We start from the raw sequence: 22,801 nt of genomic DNA, 5'->3' as shown, positions 1-22,801 counted from the left end.
CAGTTGAGTTTGCTTCTGTTGCAATTTGTTCAACCCTTTTTCATAAAATGACTGGACTATGAATGTAATCTACATTAACTGTTTCTCCTCAGTCTCACAAATTCAAGTTGGCCCCTTAAAAGCGCCACCCAGCGGTTGGAGATGTTTTTGCAGACTGTTGACTTCTCTGTCCCATGCACAGGAGTTCTGTGAGAGCAGCACCACACACACATTTTACAGTGTGAGGCTTGCTCAGAAACATAATGAAATGTTTTCCCCTCTAAAAATACCCAATTAACAACGTCTTTGATTGAGATATAAAATATTGTAATCCTAGGGCAGGCATAAACAATTCACACCGAATAAATGCTGCAATGCCACTGTGCGGGAAAGAAGCCTATAATATTTCCATTTAATGATTATGAAACTACACTCAGTGTCATTGGATCCATACTACTGAAAGGTGTTATATACAGTCAAACCAAAATTTATTCAGACACCTTCAACGTTTCTCACATTATCACAGTTTATTCGCTATAGTTTAGAAAATGGTAATAAAATATGACAATTTTCACAGTTATCAAATCAGTTGATATTTCACTGGTTTGGCCACCCTAGTGTTAGACTGTCTCACAAATGCATTAGGTTGAATAGCTGTCAGTTGTCAGCTGTTATATTTAAGTACACAATTAGATAATACCAATTTAGGTCAACCAATTACCAAGCAATGATTCATTTTGATCAGTCTGGTGTAAAAAGGTCGCATTAGCAATTAAAGAAAAAACACTTAAGCAAAACATGGTCAGGTCAAAGTGTCTGAATAATTGAAAATAATAATTTATTTAATGTATAAAATAATAATTTTATCAAGTCCACTTTATGAAGAATTTTTGGTTATAATATGTCACAGTTTACTTTATTTTGCTATCCTCACTCACATAAATGAACTATAGTGTCCTGTACCCATGCACTATCAAAAAAAAATATATATATATATGTGGTGTCTGATTAATTTTTGGTTTGACTGTAGCTAGTGTAGGGGCTACAACTAGCTACATTACCCTACATTGAGGGTACATCATGTACACACCTGTTTATTCAGAATAGTGGTAAATCTAAATATTTTTTTCCTTCCAATGACCAATACTTTATTTTAATTTTGGTTTCCTACAGTTTTGTATATTTGATTGCATTCTGGAATAGGCTATATCATTCCGGAAATGTACTTCTTTGGTCAATCCATTGATTTTGAGGGTTGTGTATGTGTAAGTTTGTAATCTTTGTTTGCACTGTCTTTCTGTACTGCTCACGTTTTCTTTGTTTTGCATTGCAGGGGCATTCACTTTGTATTACTTCTCAAACAGACATGATACCGCTTCCCTGCATTCACGCATGACTCTATACAGCACCACAGTAGATAGTATGAAGCTGAAATACAAAACCTTCAGGGAAAACCCAGAGCTGCAGTTTGAGCGTGAACATTGCTTGATATATATAATGTCCAGAAAATAAGGGCCAGTATGATGGTTGAATGGAATGGACCAAAATAGAAGGGGTGCTTGGTTGCTCACATTTGTGTGTGTGTGTGTGTGTGTGTGTGTGTGTGTGTGTGTGTGTGTTTGACATGTAGAGCTAAAATAGAAACGCTTGCAGATGTGTTAAAAAACTACATTACCTAAGAACTTCACAGGCATGAGGAGCGTGTTCTCCTTTGAGATGTAAAGGCATAGCCATGTTCTGCACCTGCTGGAGTAGTCTGCTAATGAGTAAATCATGTTCACAGAAAATGAGAAAATGGCCATATCCTTCTGTACGAGAGGATAATGTGAGTTGGGGGCTGAGTCTGACTGTGTAGCAAGTGTTCTGGCTCTGATCATCTTCCATGAGCTTGAGCTTGAGTCCTTCCCACAGGATCTGGTGACATCACACAGAGAGCTTTCCTATGAGTCATGCCTGTGTTTTGAATGCGTAGTTTGAATATACCGTAGCTCATGTCACGTTTACTGAAATGATTCAGAGGGGGTTATGATGCTAAAATAGAGAAGTAACATGTCATCATGTGATGCTGTTTGGGTGCGTTTCTTGAATGGAGCATCCGAGAATCAAGAAATATATTTGACAGCTATATATATATAAATATCAGCTATAGCTGATCACTATTAGTCAAGAATATTTTTTTCCCTCCATCCATACTTATATTTAGAAACTGCTACATTAAAGGCTTAGTTCACTTCAAATAAAAACTTCTGTCATCATTTACTCACCCTCAAGTTGTTTCAAACCTGTATGAATTTCTATCTTCTGTTGAACACAAAGGAAGATATTTTGAAGAATGTCAGTAACCAGTCGGTTGATGCCCCACTGACTTCCATAGTAGGAAAAAAAATTACTATGGAAGTCAATGGGGTAGTATCAACTGTCTGGTTACTGACATTCTTCAAAATATCTTCCTAGGCCTATTGTTTGCCTTCATCTGTGTGTTGTAATTGTAAAGAAAAGGCAAAGTATACAGTAAAAACCTGTTATTTTCGTAATCAGCTCATTAGGATGTTTTATGTTCATGTTGTTTATTAGTTAATTTAGTTTATGACCATCCCTGAATACCTGAAACATTGTCACTGTTTTTATTATTGTTATTTTTACCTATTTAACACGATTTGTCTGATTTATGCAACTAGACCAGAAAACGAGAGGATAAGCGCATAAGTGCGTGTTGAGGGTATATAACGAGCTGAGATAAAACGCTCGAGCTAGGTTCCCTCATCTCATCGAAAAGTATTGAACGACTGATGTAGAAACGCATGGAATCGAGCATGTAGCTTAAAGAACAGTCAGATGAGTAGCCTATAATGAAAAATGTGTGTGAGAGCAGCATCTGCACTGATGATCCCCTGATGTGTCCGAGCAGCGCTCGCTCGCTCACTGTACATTGGGAATGATGAGCTCAGTGGTTTCCGCAGTGAAGTTTGGCTCTGGAATTTCAAACGCACGTACGTCACCGAGAGGCAATCCCTCACCGAAACGATTCAGATCACTGAAAAAGCAGAAGAACCACGCCGCGACAGGTTAAAGCTCGACAAACAGAACCAAGGCCAGTCCGCAATAAAGTATTGACAAGTTTATGAACATTTTGTTTATTATAACTTTTACGCTTATATACGTTAGCTACGACAAGTGACGGTTGGAATGACATTTAAACGTTCGGATGTTTGAGACCGATGACCAACTGACGACATTTGAAGACCGTTGCTCTGAAAACTGGTTTCTTCTTAGGGGGTGTCTTGCTTTAAAACAGGGTGTAATTCTCATTTTCACCTTAAGGATGTGTTACTGACGGCATCCCTCAGTTCCAGAGAGGCTGTGGGGAAAGAGGACTGTGTGGACTGTCCTGTGGTACTGCTTGCAGATTCAATCCCAATTTCTTGCGGATTCAGTTACCAAAGTGCGAGTCTCGCGGTTCTATTCATCGATGAAGAGTCATGGATAATTCATAAACATGCAAACCACTGGATTAATTTCATTCACATGGTTCTGTGGTTGAACTTAAAGGAATCGTCGGTGGGAATAATTATCCATATTTCCAACCTGGCTGGTGAGAGGAGGAGGACTGTTGCAATGTCACCCCATTCAACATCTTTGGAGCTTTGTGGAAGAGGGATGCTGTGAGTATCACTGTTTTTTCCCTCTCTGTTTTCGTTAAAATTCGCGTGGTTCGCGGTGTGTTGTCTAAAGGGCTATGGAGAATGAACATAAACGTTTTCAAATTCAGTCTCACCATTCAGTTACACTGATATGAATTTGATGCAGGAAGACGCGGCTTTTTCCTGCATCATTAGGGATGCGCGATCCTAAAAAATGGCATAAAATGAAGAAAGGGGGATTGGCTATTTTATATCGTTAGAATGTAGCTGGTTTTAACAGTATGTTGGATTTTATTGAGTTATGTTCAACAACACGCTCTTATTTTACCTGTAAGAAAACTCGTGTCACGATCATGTGAGCTTCCCTCAGGAGTGCGCCTCGGTTTTGCTGTATAAAACGAGGGAACTCGTTTACTAATGAACGAGAAAAAGAAAAAAAATGAACAGAAAAAAATAATTTGTCATTTGAAAAGGTTTTACATGATAGAGGACTTCTCTATGCTTCCTTTGATGTGTAACAGATGAATGCGGATTTTGGTCGAGTTGTTGATCCAACTTCGAATAACAGCCTACGTACTTTTCTTTTAAAACTGATTTTATTTTTAATTGAGCATAGGGATTGGTCATTTCTTTCTCTTCTTCTTTTTTTTGTCAAATAGTGGATATTATGAACCTTCGTTGCTTCTGTTGTAAAGTTGTGACGCGCATACTATACTTTCCCTTTGAATATGATGGTGTCCTATAGCGTACTGAAGTTCCAGCTGAGAACGCAAAACGAGACGCGTCAATAGGGGGCGCACTTGCACAGTGGTCGTTTTGAGGAAATTAATGAGGAATCAAAAGAAATATTCATCTATATATATTCCCCATGTTAAGATCTCTGTCACGTTGTAAGAACACTGATGTCGTATTTGCCTAAAATAACAAATCAGGTCAGTTTTTTATTCACGCAAACAGCAAAATCTACATAAATTAAGCCCCCCCCCCCCCCCCACCCCTCTCTAAATAATTACATTAAAGTAAAATATTATATAAGTGTTAAATGAAGTCCTAATTGTCATAAGACCTGGTTTCCAGTCACGTTCATTAATGTTTGTCACATTGTTCATCACATTGTTCACATTTGTCCCCCCCCCCCCAGTATGTTTAGAGCATGAACACGGCAAATATTTGCTTATATAAAAACATGATGTGTTGGACAAAATGCCATGAATTAATTTACAACAGTAATCAAATATACAGAAACTTAAACAAGGATGTTGCTATATTTGCACATCTAGTCTATATTTAATAATGATTAAATCACTGTAAAGCTACATATAAGCGTCTAGTCTAAATGCATATATATGCAAAAAATGCATCACATTTTGAGTCTTGGTCTCTTAAATTTCTGCTCAACTGCATTTAAACAAATCAACCATTCATGTTGCTCTACTGAATTCTTATCAGCCGAAACGAATAAATCTTGCTTGCTCATTAATTTATCTGTAATAATGATGATATAATGCATTATTCTTCATGAGAATTGCAAGCTTCAACAGCCCCTGCACCATATGTTGTTTCTCTGCAGTTTTATGCCTTGCTTTACAATGCATCTGTTTGCGTATACATGCTGGCCACAGTAGCGGAGGGCCTGTGAGCTTCCTCCGCTCAGTCAGTCCAAGACTTTTCATGTGATGATGTCAGCTCCGCTCTCTTCTGCCCTGCTTGCTGCTCAGATCCAGTGTCACATGTAATATTCATCATTTGCTCATTGCTAGTTATTCATTGCCTAATTCCAAAATGAGATTATAAAATCCTGCTGCACTCCTCGCCGTTGTTGTGTAACTCCACTGGATGCAATTGTGTGTATATAGCCTAGTTATCAAATAGGTATTGTTGGTAAAACTAAAGTATGTATTAAGCAGTGTTGCATAAGATTTATATATGTTGAGTCATTTTGTGTTTCTTCTTTAAGAAAAAACTCTTAGCAGTGTATTACATGGTATATTTAGTAAATCTCTGAATGCATTATATCAAAAACAGCCTCTGTTGTCTGTGTGTGTGTGTGTGTGTGTGTGTGTGTTTGTTCTGCAGGGAATGAAGTCGAGCACTATGGGGCTTTCCAGGTTGGTTCTTCTGACTCTTCCAGCTCTCCTTACCCTCATCAGTGTCTCACATGCGGCAGAGAAAGTGCCCATACTGAACATTGCTGTGATCCTGGGTCAAACACGCTACATTTCCGATCGAGATATACGGGCTCTGTGGAGCAAAGATGATCCCATCGACGTCAACGTGGTGACCTTGCTGGTGAATGAAACAGATCCCAAAAGCATCATCACCCATGTGTGCGATCTCATGTCTGGGACTAAAATCCACGGAGTGGTGTTTGGGGACGGCACCGACCAGGAAGCCATCGCCCAGATTTTGGATTTTATTTCCTCTCAGACTTTGATACCCATCCTGGGGATCCATGGGGGCTCGTCCATGATCATGGCGGATAAGGTCAGTCTGTAGTATGTCAAGCATCAGCTCACCTGGAGCAGGGTACATTATTGTATAATACTAAAGTGCTCTACTTTTCAAATTTGTTTAGTCAATATCTGGAGCGGAAGATGAGCTCGAAATATTATTGAGATCACAAAATGTGCACTCTTAATGTGGTTTGGTAATGACAATGATGTAAAATAATATCATTAGTGCAACGTGCAGTCGTGCCTTAACTGTTCCTCTGACAAATTACAATATGGAGATATTTCACAACATATGTTCCATCAAAAAAATTCCACTAGAGTAATCACTTTACTGAATCCAATAACAAATGTCTCTTTATACTGAACCATCATAATTTCAATCACAGCTGTCATCATGCAACACTCAGAAAGAGGAAAAAAACTAAACTCGGATTTGAGATCAGTTTATGGTACAATTTAAGATGGTAAACCCAGAGAGATGATAATTTGCCACTCTGTTGACTTTGTTCCATTTCCATTACCGACCGCCACTAACTGCACATCTGAATTTCCACTCCCAAAAAATCCCATTGAAGATCTGCATTGAGTTTATATAATAATCCTGTTTCTTATGAGCACTCACTGCACTGCATTTAAATGTGTTTACTCTCTTTTCATCTCGAGATGTCGCTATATCAAATGAAGCAACGTTTTGAAAGCTTATTCTCGGGAGACATTCTTCAGCGGTACATTAAGTCATTCTAAAGCACTCTGTGTTGATCCTTAAGGAGATAAATGTCGGGGCTGTTTTAACTCACAGGGACCTTTGTGTCTTCTTTTGTTGAATAATACATAACGTGCATAAATTTTAAACTGTATGTCGCAAGGATGTGAGTATATACTACCAGGCAGTGACATGTAAATGTGAACTTTGCTTGGTTTACATACATCTATGTCATGGTAGCATTATGAAATCACTATATGCTACAGCTCTTCAAATGTGCTTTGTTATTCAAATTTTGTGTGCATTTTTAAGGCCCTAAAGGTTGCATTTTAGTGGCATGTCAAAGTGATAGTCATTTGATTCGATTCTGAGAACCGTTACTGGTAGCTCAAGGCTTTTTCATTCTTCAGGAGACAAGACAGCATACATGTGGTAATTAATGTTGGGCCGCCGGGCAAGTCTTTCTTCATTTAGTGCACAAACAGCAGGATTTGAACCCAATAAACATAGTGATCATTGGCATGTGTCAGGGGATCCTTTGTTTTATATCTAACATGCTTCCTCCCACTGAATGCGGCCAATGCACAGTCATGTTCACGGCTAGTTATGGCCAAAGATCAACTGACTCTCTTATTGACGTTTTTAGGTTGCTTTTCCCATAAATCTCCAGCCTGAAGCAATTGATTTAAGACACATGATTGTCATTTAATATACGCAGGTGCCAAGAGAGGCAACATACAATGGAGATAGCCATTTATGCAATTTAGTTCTTTCTCTCTTTCATCACTGACAGGGAAATGCAGTGATCTGTCTTGCCAGTGTGGATATATCAATTCTGAAGTTCTTATCCATTTATATACCCCTAATAGATCTCAATAGATTCATAATATGCACACTATGGCTCAAACTAAAGCCTCTGCTATCTTTGAGCTTGTTAGATTCTTTCCGGTGATTCGACACATTCAGAGGTAGTCGTAAATGCATGTGTCCACATTGCATTTGTAATGTACAGACTAATCTGATGCAGAATTCTAAAACAAGAGTTTTAAATTGGTAGTTGTGTGTGGCTTTTACAGAACTATTTTGATATGGCTGATATCAACTGTGCTGTTTGTGCTTTGAACACACAAATCATTACGTTGCATTTGACAAACGTGTTGGTGAGCTTTTCTGTACAGAGCAAACACCATTAATCTTGTTGTGGCCTCATTTAAGACATGTAGAGAGTTGTTCATGGACATGGTGTTTGAGTCTGCTGATCATGATGTTCTCTTTTGGGCGAGATCCGACCCACCAATAGCCTTCAAGTGCTGGCAATTTAAAGACTTCAGTTTGAAGGAAGGGCCTTGTCACCCCAGAGAGGTGTGTAATGCATGTGAGAGCATACCACATGGACACAAAAATTAGCCCAGGACCCATCTTAGAAATTCAGCTGATACAAGAGTCATCCTCATTTAGAGTTATCAAAAAGTACCGACTACGGTACCAAGTCGATACTGAAATTGAAAAAAAGTGCCGCTTTGAGTGCTGTTGAACGGAATCACCTCTAATTGCCCATTGTGCTCACGCGCTCATCGGATATGTCTGTGATTGGCTACAATGATCAGTGCTTCAGAAACATGTTGTAAATATACATCAATGACGCTCCTCACCGAGCGCTTACACAGATACAGACGGGAGCGCTGATAGACGCCTGCTTGTGCTTGCAAACGCTCCTGCTCCCGTTTTTTAAAAACACTTCCGTGTGCTCTCAAATGCCTCTGTGCGTTGATCATTGTAGCCAATCACAGACATATCCGATGAGCACATTTACGAATTCGCTCAACAGCGCTCAAAGCGTCACAATTAAAAAATGTCAGTACCGACTTGGTACTTAAGTCTGTACTTTTTGACAACTCTATCCTGAAGCATAATTGTTAGTTTTTCTTCTGTCCCATTTCTCATTGCCTAGAGAAAACTGGCTTATCTTATCTGCCTCTTGGGCATAATTCTCTAGACAACCTACTATTTGCAAGATGACACAAAGTAAAGAGTTGGTAAACTTTTTAATAGCAGTGGCCTCTGGTTTTGTGGTCAATGTTTGTTCTCTTTAAAAGTTTGGCATCAGGAAGATTTTTTATGTTTTTAAAGAAGTCTCCTATGCTCACCAACATCAAGGCTGCATTTATTTGATCAAAAAACAATATTTTGTAACATTATAAATGCATTTCTGGACTATTCTTTTTTTTTTATATCATTTTAATGCATCCTCGTTGAAGAACATTTTTAATTTCTTTAAAATAAATGTACTTACTCCAAACTTTTGAACGGTTGTGTAAACATAAACATTACTGCTATAAATGTATGGCGTTTGCAAATTTTTATTTTTATTTTTGAACTGTAACATTCAGCTACAATCCCTTATGATACTTTTAGAATTGGTTCAGAGTTCAGAGTTCTGAATTGGGTCCCTTAAGTCATATTCATTGAGCGCTTTATGTTATTTATATGCTGATTCATTAACAAAGACATGCTGTGAACAAGCACAGCACTTATGTTTACTGTTCACTAATAATAAGAGAGCATTTATGAACATGTGAATTATGAAATGTAATTAACTCACTGCCATCTTACAACTAATAACCTGCTGTTGCTTTAGATGAGGGAACAACCACAGGGTGGAGATTTTAAATTATATTATTAATTAACTACAATGAGGCCATTGTGATGTCACAGCATTTTCTCAAAACTGCCATATTGCTGACCGCAAAAGTGGTATCAGTCCCTCCAAAGAGATGCCTTTGTCTATCCTCATTGTGTCCATAAATGTTCTCTCTATTTGTGATTTCAGTGAGTGCTTATCTAGCCTCATGTGCACAATTTGCAGGTGTGACCAGCGAAACGCCCTAGTTGTATTCATTCGAAAGGATTCTGGGCCATGCTTCTGAACAAAATAATTGTGCTATTGTAGAGTAACACCGCAGAGATTGCAAATATCTTCTCAAATTCTAATGTCCTGATCCCCTGAGCATCATCAAATATTCTTCGCAGCCATATTACCACACGACTAGCCTTGAGGGACAAGCTGAAATGGCACAGTTGTAGATGTGACACCTCTTATGTGCTCTAAACCTCACACAGATGTTTAATGTTCAACACATTGTCTCTAGCTGTTACCTCAGAGGGGTTAAACATGGACACCCATTATCATTCTTCAGCAGCATTCGGGAGATGGTGGCTTGCACACGGGGTGCAGAACTCATCAGATCACAGCACATGCTCACTGGACAAGCGTTACAACACTCTCTTGATTATAGTTGTGCTTTCTTGTGTGCCTGGCTCCCGTGGACAGGACAGCAAGAAAAAAGAATTTAATTAGCTATTACTGCTATTTCCAAGGCAATAAGGCTTTGCGCAGCGGTGCTGGAGAGTAATGATGAAAGGAAGCACTTTCCCACAGGAAAATCACAAATGAGATCACTTTAAAATCTCAATGGTTTCTCATAGACTGCAGTGAAATTATATGAAGAGTGAATGGAGAATTTAGCTCCGCCTTATCACTTAAGGATACACTCCAGTGTCACAAGAGATTTCAAAGATGTCTCACATTGGGTCTTGTTTACTAATAATTTCAAAAGTTAATTATAACAAAAGTTTTGTGTCACATAACGAACCACAAATTAAAGAAACATTTCTTATTATTATCTGTTAAAATAAAACACTTGTGCTGCTTAATATTTTTGTGGATTCTTTGATGAATAGACAGTTAAAATAAAAACAGCATTTATTTGAATGCTGTAACATTACTTTGTAACATTAAATGTCTTTACTGTCACTTTTGATCAATTTAATGCACCCTTGCTAAATAAAAGTATTAGCCTAATTTAAAGCTACACTGTGTAGGATTTTCTCCCATCTAGCGGTGAAATTGTATATGACTACCAACTGAATATTACTTTCTAGCCCCTCCCATGCCGAGGGCGTTTTAACTCCTACGGTGGCCGTATTATTTCAGATCTGCCGGCAGTCATAAGTAATCTCCCCCTCGCATTCGTCACGGTGCCACTGAGTGTAAAAACGCGAAAGGCGAAGCTTGAATTTCCAGGTATGTCCCTCTTTGTCTAATGTATTTTCAAGATGGATGCGCAACATGGCTTCCGCCATTCGAGCGACTCGCTCGTATGTATTCTAAATTGCAGATTATACACTTACGAGAATACCTAATTAGTTGGTTGAAGTGATTACACATTGAGAATGTATAATTTTGAAAGAACAAAGTGTTTTTTTTGCTAAAAAACTGCTTAAAATATTACACAGCTTTAAATAGAAAAAAATGGACTAAAAGAGTAATTTTAAGTATACAAGCATAATGTTGAATTCTTTAACAAATGATCACACACAGGTTTTACACACAAATACAATGATTTTTCATCAAATTCTTGCAATGTAAATGTCTGAGATATGCAAATTGCCATTATATTTCTTCATTCTTACAGTATCTCAACAGAATACTGAAATCTACAGGTCTGAGATATGCAAATTGCCATTATATTTCTTCATTCTTACAGTATCTCAACAGAATACTGAAATCTACAGGTCTGAGATATGCAAATTGCCATTATATTTCTTCATTCTTACAGTATCTCAACAGAATACTGAAATCTACAGAGCTTGTGCTTCTAGTCAGTTTATGGTCTGTTTATGTTGTTTGTAAGGTCAGTGTAAGGTCAAAAACAAGGATGACACATTTTCATTTATTCCCTCCTGGCAGCATAAACAGTTGTTATTTGGAGCGGTTCTACTAATATAATATTTGAGAAATAGAGCTGTTTTCACTGAGTGTCACGTACTGCTCTGACACACACAGGTTAAAGATCTAAAAGCAGCTTTATTAGGATAATCCACAATCATAGTCCAAAATACAGGTGAAGGGTCAAAACCACAGGGCAAACAATCCAAACAATAGCAGGGCAGAAAACACAGGCAAACAGGGAAATCCAGGAAACCAGGCTGAGAGTCAGGACCATTACACAGGAAAAGAAAGAGCCCTCGGAAATGCAGCGATGACACTAACAAGACTTCACAAAAAAAAAGAAAAAAAAAAAAGAGGGAAAACATAGGGCTTATATAGCAGGGCTCCAGACTAACTTTTTTTTACTAGGAGCGCTGTAGCCCCTGACTGAGAATTTTAGGAGCGCAAGCAGAAAATTTAGGGGCACACCTTAAATCAGCTTGCAGTGCAATTATTCAAATTTTCCCCCAAAATAACTGTAATACTGACAAATTCTTTAATAATAAATAGACTTAACGTACAGATATTACAATGTGCAGTTTTATTTTAAGTTCACAGGGCTCCAGACTAACATTTGAGGGCAGCAGCACCGGAGCCACTAAGTTCTACAAACAAATATCTGGAAGCACTGGGGCTGACAATAAAGCACTAAGCTTAATTTAGGGTGTAGATGAAATTCACTTTAATTATTATCATTCATAATGTCTTAATATTAATTAAAAAGCAAAATGAGTGAGAAAAATGATATTAGGGAGTGAAAATAGCCAATAAGCATCCTACTGTTTACAATAGTAATTTAATTAAATTTTTTTGTTTTTAAATAAGTGTTTAAATAAGAGTTTTTCCTACATCTTAAAATGCAATCTTTAAAGGGTGAACAAAAACTGTGTTGGTCATAAAATAACATTTATATAGCCTATATATTATCGTTTTGAAGTGCTGGAAAAAGATATTTAGTACTTGTAAGCGTTTGATGCGAATTCAATGGATTTCTTCACTGGATCTCCTAGTAACAGTGTCGCGTGATCGAGCTCGGCCTGCGACTGGCAAGTTCGGGGCTCTGCGCTGTCTGTTATTGGTCCGAACTAATAAACGGTCCGTGAAGCATAAAGGAGTAGCGCATTTTTGTTCCGCTATCATTTTGTTTGCATTCGCTGCTCAGCAACGTTGTGGTCGCGCTAGCGCGACCTAAATAAATATTTGGTCGCACCGGCAGGAAAAATGGTCGCAGTCTGAAGCCCTGTATAGGCAGGACTTAACAAGCTAATGGAAAAACAGCTGAACCACATCACAACATAATGGCAAATCACAAAAGTCAAGGCAATGAATGGGTTATGGAATTTAAAGTTCTTGATGAGATCGCCCATGAAGTCGCAGTAGTGCCCTCTGGAGATTATTGGCACTCCAGCTGGTGGATGTGACACTGGTGAATGGCATGCTGCAAATGTTACTTAAAGGTGTGTATTTGTTTTTTTCAGTATTAAATGCAAAATGTAATAGCCTACTTATTATGCAAAATTAACTTTTATATTGTTTTTTAACATAATTATGTGTCCGCAGGGGAGCAGCAGCTTATTTGCGTTTAAAGATACATGTACGAAAACAGCATGTTTTGCTACAACTCAAAAATGGGCATTTACAACATGGTATAATAAATGATCTGTGCGGCATTTTAAGCTGAAACTTCACAGACACATTCTGGGGATACCTAAGACTTGTATTACATCTTGTAAAAAGGGGCATAATAGGTCCGCTTTAAAATACTTCCTCATTTCTCAGCAAGATGCAGAGCCAGCTGATAGTAAGTGATTTGTGGGTTTATGCAGCAACACTGGCTCAACCAATTGCATGCGATTTGGGGCGGGACAGTCTGTTTGTCCAACTAATGGCAGATTGAGTGTTCAAGAAGCCTGTTCAAAAAACTAAACTGTTATTAAAAACTAGTCATTATCTTGGCAGATTTGTGTGGTTATGCTAGAGCTTTCATTATGGTTTCTGTTTCAAGAAAGTCTATTGATTGATACAAGGTAGGAGCAAACAATTTTGCTGCAGTCCTGGATTCCCAAGCAGCTGCAAGCTGCACTCTGTGCTGGAAATGTGCCATTGACCCCTGGAAACGCTGCAGTTCAGACTTGCTGATGTCACTATTAATGAAGGATGTTATGAAGACAAGGTAGTTTGCACCGAAGCATTCTAGGGTCACAGGTTAGCCGTCTGTTGTTTAATTCGTTAAATGCTGCAAATTATTTACTATCAATTATGAGGTAAATGAAGCCTCTGACATTTATTAGACAACAAAGGTCTAGCTGAGAGATTGACCCCACAGCTATATGCTCTCTTATGTAAAGACAAATCCATTGGAGGGTGTAATCACACATTGGGCCACTTGCTAACAGCGGACCTTAACAGCCAAACTGTAATCTTATGTAAGGCAGGCTGAAAGTACAGGGCGAGCTTGAAAATAACAATGATTTCATTGCATTATGAAACTTGGCTCATTAATTAAAGACAGGTCAGTGCAGTTGTGAAGGGTGAAGCATGAGGCAGATGTTTTTCTGGCTTCTGCAGTGCTCTTGTTTGGCCTGGTTAAGGGCACACAATGTTAATTTGATTGTTTTACTCTCTCACTGTAACAGTACAGGGCTTTACATAGTATATAACCATTGTGGTTACATTGTACAGTAAATGCCTGATTATTTCATCCAGAAATGAAAATTCTGTCATCATTTACTTGCCATGTCATTCCAAATGTGACTTTCTTTCTTTGAAGTGAACACAGCATGAGAAAATTTAAATGATTGTACTGTTTACTCCTTCCATACAATTAATGCAAACTCGTTTTTTCAAGCTTCAAAAAACATGCAAAGTATTTTAAAATTGGTGCATATTATTTGTGCATTAGCCTATATTTTTTATATTTCTTTAACATATATAAATATAGAATTATATATATATATATATTATGTGAAATTATACTTGTGAAAGTATTCAAATCCCTTCATTTTACCCCCCACATTTTGTTATGTTGCTGCCTTATGTTAAACTACTGTCCAACATTTTTTGTCCAACATCAATCTACACTCCATACACCATAATGACAAAGCAAAAACAGATCTGAGACACTTCAAATTTAGCTCAGGAGCATTCCAATTTGGCTTGTAGATGTTACTACATTTTAAGTGGAGTTAACCTGTGGCAAATTCAGTTGAATGGGTATGATTTAGAAAGGCACACACCTCTCAATAAAAAGTCTAACAGCTGAAAATGCATATCAGAGCAAAAACCAAAGGAACTGCATGTAGAGCTCAGAGACAGGATTGTATCAAGACACAGATCAAGGGAAGACTACAAAAAGTTCTGCTGCATTGAAGGCTGACAGAAGCATGTAGCCTCCATAATCCGTAATGGAAGAAGTTTGGAACAATTAGGACTCTTCCTAGAGCTGGTCTTCTAGCCAAACTGAGCAATGGATGGAGAAGGGCCTTGGTTAGAGTGATGACCAAGAATGGTGGTGGTGGTGGTGGTCACTCTGGTTGATCATATATGGTGATGGGAGAAATGTACAGAAGGACAAACATCACTGCAACAATCCACAGATCTGGGCTTTATGGCAGAGTGGCCAGACTCAAGCCTCTCCTGTCAGTCAACATGTGTTTGCATAGCATGGCACAGCCTGTTGACATCATACGTCATCAGCACATTTCACGTTCGCTGTACAGACAGAGCAAGAATGGCAGGCAAACAATCTAGCTTTCCTTCTGAACCGACAACAAGATGCAAGTATCTACGTTTTAGGTTTGACAGTACAGTTCTATCTATGTACTGCTGACTTTGCCCTATGCAGATAATTCAGTGAGATTTGACTGTGTTGCCGCTATGTCCTGAAATCCCATATGAATCAATTTTAAATAGTACAGTGCCTTTCCTTTATGTCGACAGGTCAACTTCTGAACTGGAGTCATTTCACAATCAGATATTTACGTATGCAAGCAAGTGCTTCTGTTTCTCCTCTCACTGTATAAAGTTTTCTCACTGGTGAATGACACATGATGTAATCCAATAACGTTGTCTCTGGTCGTCTCGCTTCTGGTCTGTGCACGTTCATGTGTTTTGGAGGAGGTGTGGCTTTGGATGGCGATTTGGACATGCTCTCAATGCTAGCAGGCTAAAGTTATCATTTCCCAGATCACTCATTGCACCTTCAAGGGTAGACATACTTATGCAATCTACTTATTTAAGTTTTTCCTTTTTAATACATTTACAAAATTGTCACAGATCAGTTTTTTTCTTTGTCATTATCGTGTATGGAGCGTAGATTTTATGTGAAAAAAGTTATTAAAAGTAGTTTAACGTAAGGCAGCAACATAACAAAATAAAAAAATGAAGGGGTTTCATACCCCATATATCTCTGATTCACTGACAATCGTCACCACCAATGAACTGTTATTTGCAGTCAGATTTGAGAATGAATCATTCAGATGATCAACCAGTTCATCAAAAAAGATCAGACTGAGAAGAATGATTGATTCACAATAATATCAAGTATCAAGATGTTCAGTGAATAACATCTTAAATTGAATAAAATTGTCTTTTGCACAAAATGATTGTATGACTTGAGAACAGTTGGAAAATAGTTCATCAGTGTTTATATTTTATTTTTTATTTTATTTTGGTTCTTGACAATCCCAGTTTTCATTTTACATTATAAAGAAGTCACCTTTTGTTTTTCACAACCTTTATGAAAGAACGTTTAGAATGAGGGTAAGTAAATGATGATATTGGAGTGCAAAAGTATTGGAGTGAAAAAGCTTATCCAAGTCTTGAAGCGGAGACTGAAGCGCTTCTTCCATATGCTTTTTTGGAATGCATATGCCACATGAATTACATATGCTTTGCTTCTAACTTTTCAGTATCTCATACTGTATTTTAGGCAAAGTAAAACTGCATCTTCACTGCACACTGTTTGGCTTTCATGCGACTGCAAAATGAATAAAGCTTTCCTCTAGTCTTGCTTTTCCTCCGCCGAGGCAAGATGAGAGATGCACTGCAGTGCTCATGCAGCGAACACAATTACATCAGAATACACTACTCCGTATTGGTAAAATTCCTTGTCAGAAGCAATGAAGTGTGTTCAAAGACAGAAAATGGAAGTGGATGGCATGAATTAAATATATTTAGCTTTTTGCTCCATGCATTCAGTAGAAACACTTTTTATGTATGATGGCCCAGCGGAAATTACAAGATTGTTAATTGCTCACAAAAGCAAGGCATAGTCTTGAGGAAAATGTAAGGCATATCCCGTAAGGCTTATGGGTTGAAGGAACGGCATTGAGTGGCATTGTTCTCTTTCTGCAGAGCTCAGCCTATTAATGTTAAGGACATTTAACCTGCTCTGGAATAGATCATCTGCTTCAAAAGAGCACCTAAATGTACATAATGTACTAGACTAAGCCTATGGCGGCTTCACTAAATTGCAAACCATTCAAGGTGACTTTTCAAACTAAATAAGATTGCAAAGAATAATTGTGGACAGAAATCATCTAATTCATGAAGCTGTTAAGCACCTTGAACAAACCTTTTTCACATCGAGCTGCATTTGCTCCAGGCTCTAGACTAGAGGCTGATTTTAATAGAGGTTATCCAAACAGCATTATTGTAAAATGTATTACAAAAGTGTTTGCTTGAGGATTTTGATTGGATAATTGATTAACTGAGCTTTAACATCTTAATCGATGGCAAGATATTGACTTGTTTTGTGCTCAACGAGAGGACCGCTGTTCTTATTTCTGAATGGCCTAAGGTACTTTAATTACATTTTTTGTTGCTTTCTTTTAGTAATGTCTCCATGTAGCCTAATATTCATAGAGCATACTGTATAGACTCATACCATGGCCAGCTTGGGACTATGACTGTCAATGGGCGCTGTCTTCGTTTTATTTTCCTGAACCCATGGTCCTTTTTAAAATCATCTTTCTAAAAGAGAGTAAACTAGTTTTTGTTCTACTTCTTCCCCATGTTCCTTCGTTCTCAATACATGGACATGCCTTTAAAAATAGGTCCAAAGGTAGCAAAGATAAATGACAAAACAGCTGAGTTTTTTAGGGTCAGCTTTGACAAATGAGGCAGCGGACTTTCAGAGCTCCAGAGACTTCCACAGTTAGGTCGCTAATCTCAGGAGGTGGAGGGAAATGCATTTTTGTTATCCTGGAGGAAGCAGCCGAGGTCTTGAAATAGTGCTATTTGCTGATGTAAATGTATATAGCTGTTCTTAGTTGTCAGGGATGCAGGGGATAAACGTCAGACTGAGGTTTAGATTAAATAAAATTCTTGTTCCTGAAGCCTTGACTGCTTTTTGTGCATGACAAAAACCAAAGACTTTCAGCACGGGAATATGTGCGAATCGTGACAGCTGTCTTTATAAAGGAAAGTGTAGAGGCGTTCTGGTTTATAAAGTGGCCTTGAAGATGTACGGAACATTGAGGGAAAATGCCTAAGAGTTTATTTCATTGGTAAGGTGAAAATGTTTGACAGTCATAAGAAATATTGTAAGGTGCTACAGTATGTTTTGTGAACAATGAATGGGAAAAACTTGTAAAGAAGCAGCTTGTTCACCGCAGCTGAAAAGAGTGATTATCTAGCTGATAAATAATGGCTTCCCACATTACTCAGTTTCTGAGGTGGAAAGATGAGCTTCAAACTTGAGATTTAGGCTACCTCCTCGATGTAGGCCAAATAAATGAACAATTGAGTGTACATACAAGCTGGGCTATGTATGTCTGTTCACATGTTATGGGAAGGTTTATTCAGACAACCTATAAAAAAAAGTTACCCTTGGGGAAACTACAGTACATACATAATAATAATAATAATTATAATAACAAACAAAATCAATCATTTGAAATGCTGCAAGTGAATTTAGGCATCACAACATTATAATGTACAGCATTAAAAATGGATATTCATTTTGAGAAATATTTGTTATATAAAATGATTTGTGTTTGACAGATGACAGTAAGCCATACAGGCACATCATGCAGTGAGTAAAATATAATTGTTGGTCATCTATTCCTTTAGCGAGCATTTGATGATGGTAATCTGTTCTAAACGCACAATTATACAACCTATATCGACTGATACAATAAAAACAAAATCTCTAATGTCAGCCTATAACTAATATATTGAGCAAACATTATAAAAAACGGATCTCAATTTAGCTTCAGAAGTCATTGTAAAGAATGTTAAGAGGAACATTTAGATGTCTTATGAGTTGTCATCTGAAAAACAGTCAATAAACCAAATCAAAGGGTGGCTGTTGACGTACTTTGAAAAACCAGGGTTACTTTAACCATGTGGCATTTTTTCAGCTTCAGGCTGGAGGCAGTCCAAGCACACCAGAACACTGGTTCAAAGCCAATTACCTTCACAGGAGGTGAATGATAAAGGAACGCTTAACTGTAAAATATCAGATTTTCAGAAGAGTTTTATTGCATTATGGGAAAGAGGCACTCGTATGCTCTATTTTATGTCTAAATTGAGATTCGAAATAGCAGATGCGCTGCAAAGATCTCTCTGTGACACAGTTTCTCTCAGAAGTGTCTGTGATTATTGCCAGGATGGTGCATATTGAACTCCTCAGAAGTCAATTTGAAATGTGTTTTGCCCCAAAGGGCTGAAGACTTTACTGGAGTTTGGTGCATAGAAAGCGGGCCCAAGGGCAGAGCTGTAAAATATCCTATGCCAGTTGAGTCCCAACCCGCACAGGCAGCTGCCGCAGCTCGGTCGGACCGGCTTTGATCTGTATTTCGTGTATGTGTAGCGAGTAAAGCAGGGTCAGTCAGAGGTATGAGTCTGTAAAGTAAATAGCGTCACCGAATTGCTGCCTATGGTCATCTGACTTAAGCTCTATAATTAAAATTCTTGTGACATTGCCTTTAGCCTGTCAATAGCTGCTCGTCATGACCTTTTCACAAGTTCAGTTAAGCCAAATTTTCACCAAAATCACCAAGTCACCAAAACCACAAGAATTTTGTTAAAAATGTTTTACCTAAAAGAGTATAGGGATCCAAAGAGTATCGACCATTATCAATTATCGACCAATAGTAGATATGTACACTTCCTCGTCAAAAAAAGCTTGAGTCAATACGATATTTTTTAGAGAAATTAATACTTTTATTCAGCAAGAATGCATTAAATTGATTAAAAGTGAAGACATTTACGTTACAATTTTTTTTATCACAGTTTCTACAAAAATATTAAGCAGCACAACTGTTGATATTAATAATATTAAGAAATGTTTCTTGAGCAGCAATATTATGATTTATGAAGGATCATGAGACACTGAAGTTATGATGCTGAAAATGTAGCTTTGCCAACACAGGAATAAATTACATTTTTAAATATTACAGTTTTTGTAGCAGCAGTGATGACATTATGACATGTCATTAGCCTGCGAACATATTTGCTGAAACCTTAAGCACTTCATCGGCAACCTGTGAGTCGTGTGTCAGACATGCTTAAACAGAGGAAGATGTATGTGAGGACATGCCATCACAAAAAGGACATGGTGGAGATATGCTGGAATTTTTTACATTAAAGGGATAGTTCATTCAACGCATGAGTCATTCTGAATTCTGTCGTAATTTACTCACCCTGAAGTTGTTACTATAATAGTTATAGAATAGTTCTGGAATAGTTGCACATGTGCTTCAGACGCGGTCACACTGAGGCATTCCCCATAGTGTCGTCGTCAGATGCAGCGTGGAGTTCCTTCGAAAGGGAAGAACATTCAGTGGATATGATTATATTTATTAAAATAATAAATTGATGCTGCTTTATTGGGCCTACCCCTAACCCTACCCATTACACGCTTTATTCCCAATATTCTATACCTGTGTACCTATGCCAATTTATTTCCACTTTTAAAATATTTTCTTAATAAAAAAATTACATAAAAAATTATCTGAGCTGATATGCGATGGGAAAAGGGAGAAGAATGAGTTTGGAAAAAACTGGTCAGTCGTGTCAAAAGCTAATGCCACCCATCCTAATCTCCATGCGACTGGTGCTGTTATCAGCAGGATTTCTTTTGTAATTTTGTCTGGATCCATCAGACAATTGGTGGGCAGAGTTAGTGTAAATGGCATCTGCCAACAATGAGAATTATACTAGATTCTTAGCAATATAATCTTTTACCTCTCTCTTTACCCATTTAGAAATTTAACAGTGATAAATAATGATTTCATAACAACAGGTTAAGTAAGAATATACTGAATATGTAATATAGTGCAAATATTAAACAAAACATTTAAACAAAAAAAAAAAAAAAATATATATATATATTTTTTTTTTACTGACTAGCAGACAGAGCATCCATGAATGGCTTTCCTGAGGTAAACATAATGTACCACCTGGCATATTTTCAGTTCAGCTGAAGAAAGAAAGTCATACGAGTTTGGAAATGACAAGAATGTGAGCAAATGATAGAACTATTCCTTTAATAGAAATGTATTGCTTATTGTACAATTTAATTACATTGCTTCTGCAATTCAAATGATCAATTTTACACATATAAAATACTGAACGTTGAAAATGATATATTTGTGGTACACAATACAAAAGGCAGTTGTTTGTATTAGGCTGGCATAGATCCCATGCTGATTTCAGTCCCAGTCCCTCCTTGGTTAAAAAACAGTTACTGAATTCTCAGCTTCCCCAGTATCTCCGCTCTCTCTGTCTGACTTTGTCAGATGTTCTCCTCCCCTGTGGCAGCTCATCGAGTTTCCCCCGAGGGACCCCCCTGTACCTTTCAACACTCTCTCTCTTATCTCTTTGTCCAACACACAGACCTGTTTGGATTCCTTAGCTCCTCATTGCCTCTAGCATGTCAATCACTCTCTGGCACCCAGTGCTGGTGATCAGACCAGAGCATCCATCAACAACAACGGAAAAAGTAGAGGAAGCCAGGAAGAGGAGGAGAAGAAGAGGTTATCTCTAGTAGGCTGACTCGTGTCATCACCGATAACCTGCAGACATTACTGGATGAAAGTGGTTTGAAGAAAAAGATCTAATTCTCAGTTTTGCATTCAGATTCATAAGTTAAGGTGTAACAGATCTGCTTATAAATGTATTACGTTGTAAAAGAAGCGGCCTCGTTCGTACTCTATCACATGACCCCAATTAAGCTTTGATGAGGTCCCTCATTAGCGGATCAAGTCAAAATGTCTCAGTGCCAGCTCTGATCCACACTATTCCTAATGTTTCATAGCGACTTTTAAGAAATAGAGGACATTTTGACTTCTGTGTTAAGAGATAAATGAACCACAGAGATGCTTAGACGTGAAAGTAGTGCTGATGTGACATCACAGCATTGTGACCTGCTTAAAATAAAACAGTCCATCAAATGATTGTACTGTATGTAATTCAGTTTAGAGAGCAATACAAAGTGAATTGCTAAGTCACTGTGGACAAACGGCTTGATAGATTTAGTCTAAAGATGTATGTAGGAGGCTGTTCCGACCCTCTCTTTTGTCAAGCTCGCTGTGTCGTGTGCTCGTAGGCATTTTGCGTTTGTTGTTCATTGAAAACAGTTGCGTGGATTTATCTGGAACGAGCGCCTCATTGTAAACAAAATGAAATGTGGTTATTGTAGCTTTCCGAGGATTTCATTTGCTCCTGTTACAGGCTGTTATCAGAAAGCCTGGTGTGAAGAATCGACTTGCGGTCCCTTTGAAACTTTGCTGCATAAAGCATACAGAAATGACTCAGCTTTGCAGGCTGGCTAAACATATTGATATAAGAGCACTAACATTTTCTGCCTTTCATTGAGCATTATCTTATCGGTTTTTTTTTGTGATGTGAACTACCGTTTGTGTGGACAGGCCTGGAGAATTGAGGGTTTTGATTGATGATTGTAGCTGCCTGAGTGTGTCCCTCACACACATGTGACAGAGGTTAGCGGTCTAACACCTGCTCAACATATCACAATACAGCAACCCCATAGCATCAAATGTCTATGTATCTATTTCGGCTAAAGGAGAAGGATTTCCTATTTTAACAAATTTACGGTAGCAGACAAATGTTGGTACACATCTGACTGAATTTGTTTCTGGTTTCTAAAACTTTCTAAGGCTGATATCCATCCACCCATCCATCCATCCATCCACCATCCACCCACCCACCCACCCATCCATCCATCCATCCATCCATCCATCCATCCATCCATCCATCCATCCATCCATCCATCCATCCATCCATC

At 38.0% G+C, this 22,801-nt stretch overlaps 1 protein-coding gene across 1 annotated transcript in view; it reads left to right on the top strand.

The window, feature by feature from the left end:
* Window positions 1-3,112: 3,112 nt before the first annotated feature.
* The window catches only part of grin2aa (glutamate receptor, ionotropic, N-methyl D-aspartate 2A, a), a 153,105-nt gene continuing 133,416 nt past the window's right edge, over window positions 3,113-22,801 (top strand). The window contains exons 1-2 of the mRNA XM_082136368.1: window positions 3,113-3,641; window positions 5,697-6,104. Coding sequence (XP_081992494.1) covers window positions 5,700-6,104 — 405 coding nt within the window. The 5' untranslated portion in view covers window positions 3,113-3,641; window positions 5,697-5,699. The remainder of the gene's footprint in view (window positions 3,642-5,696; window positions 6,105-22,801) is intronic.

The sequence above is a fragment of the Leuciscus leuciscus genome, assembly GCF_965113295.1.
Source record: "Leuciscus leuciscus genome assembly, chromosome: 1".
NCBI classification, from domain to species: Eukaryota; Metazoa; Chordata; class Actinopteri; order Cypriniformes; family Leuciscidae; genus Leuciscus; species Leuciscus leuciscus.
Note: the sequence above shows the minus strand (reverse complement) of the source record. Positions and strands in the feature narration are given on the sequence as shown.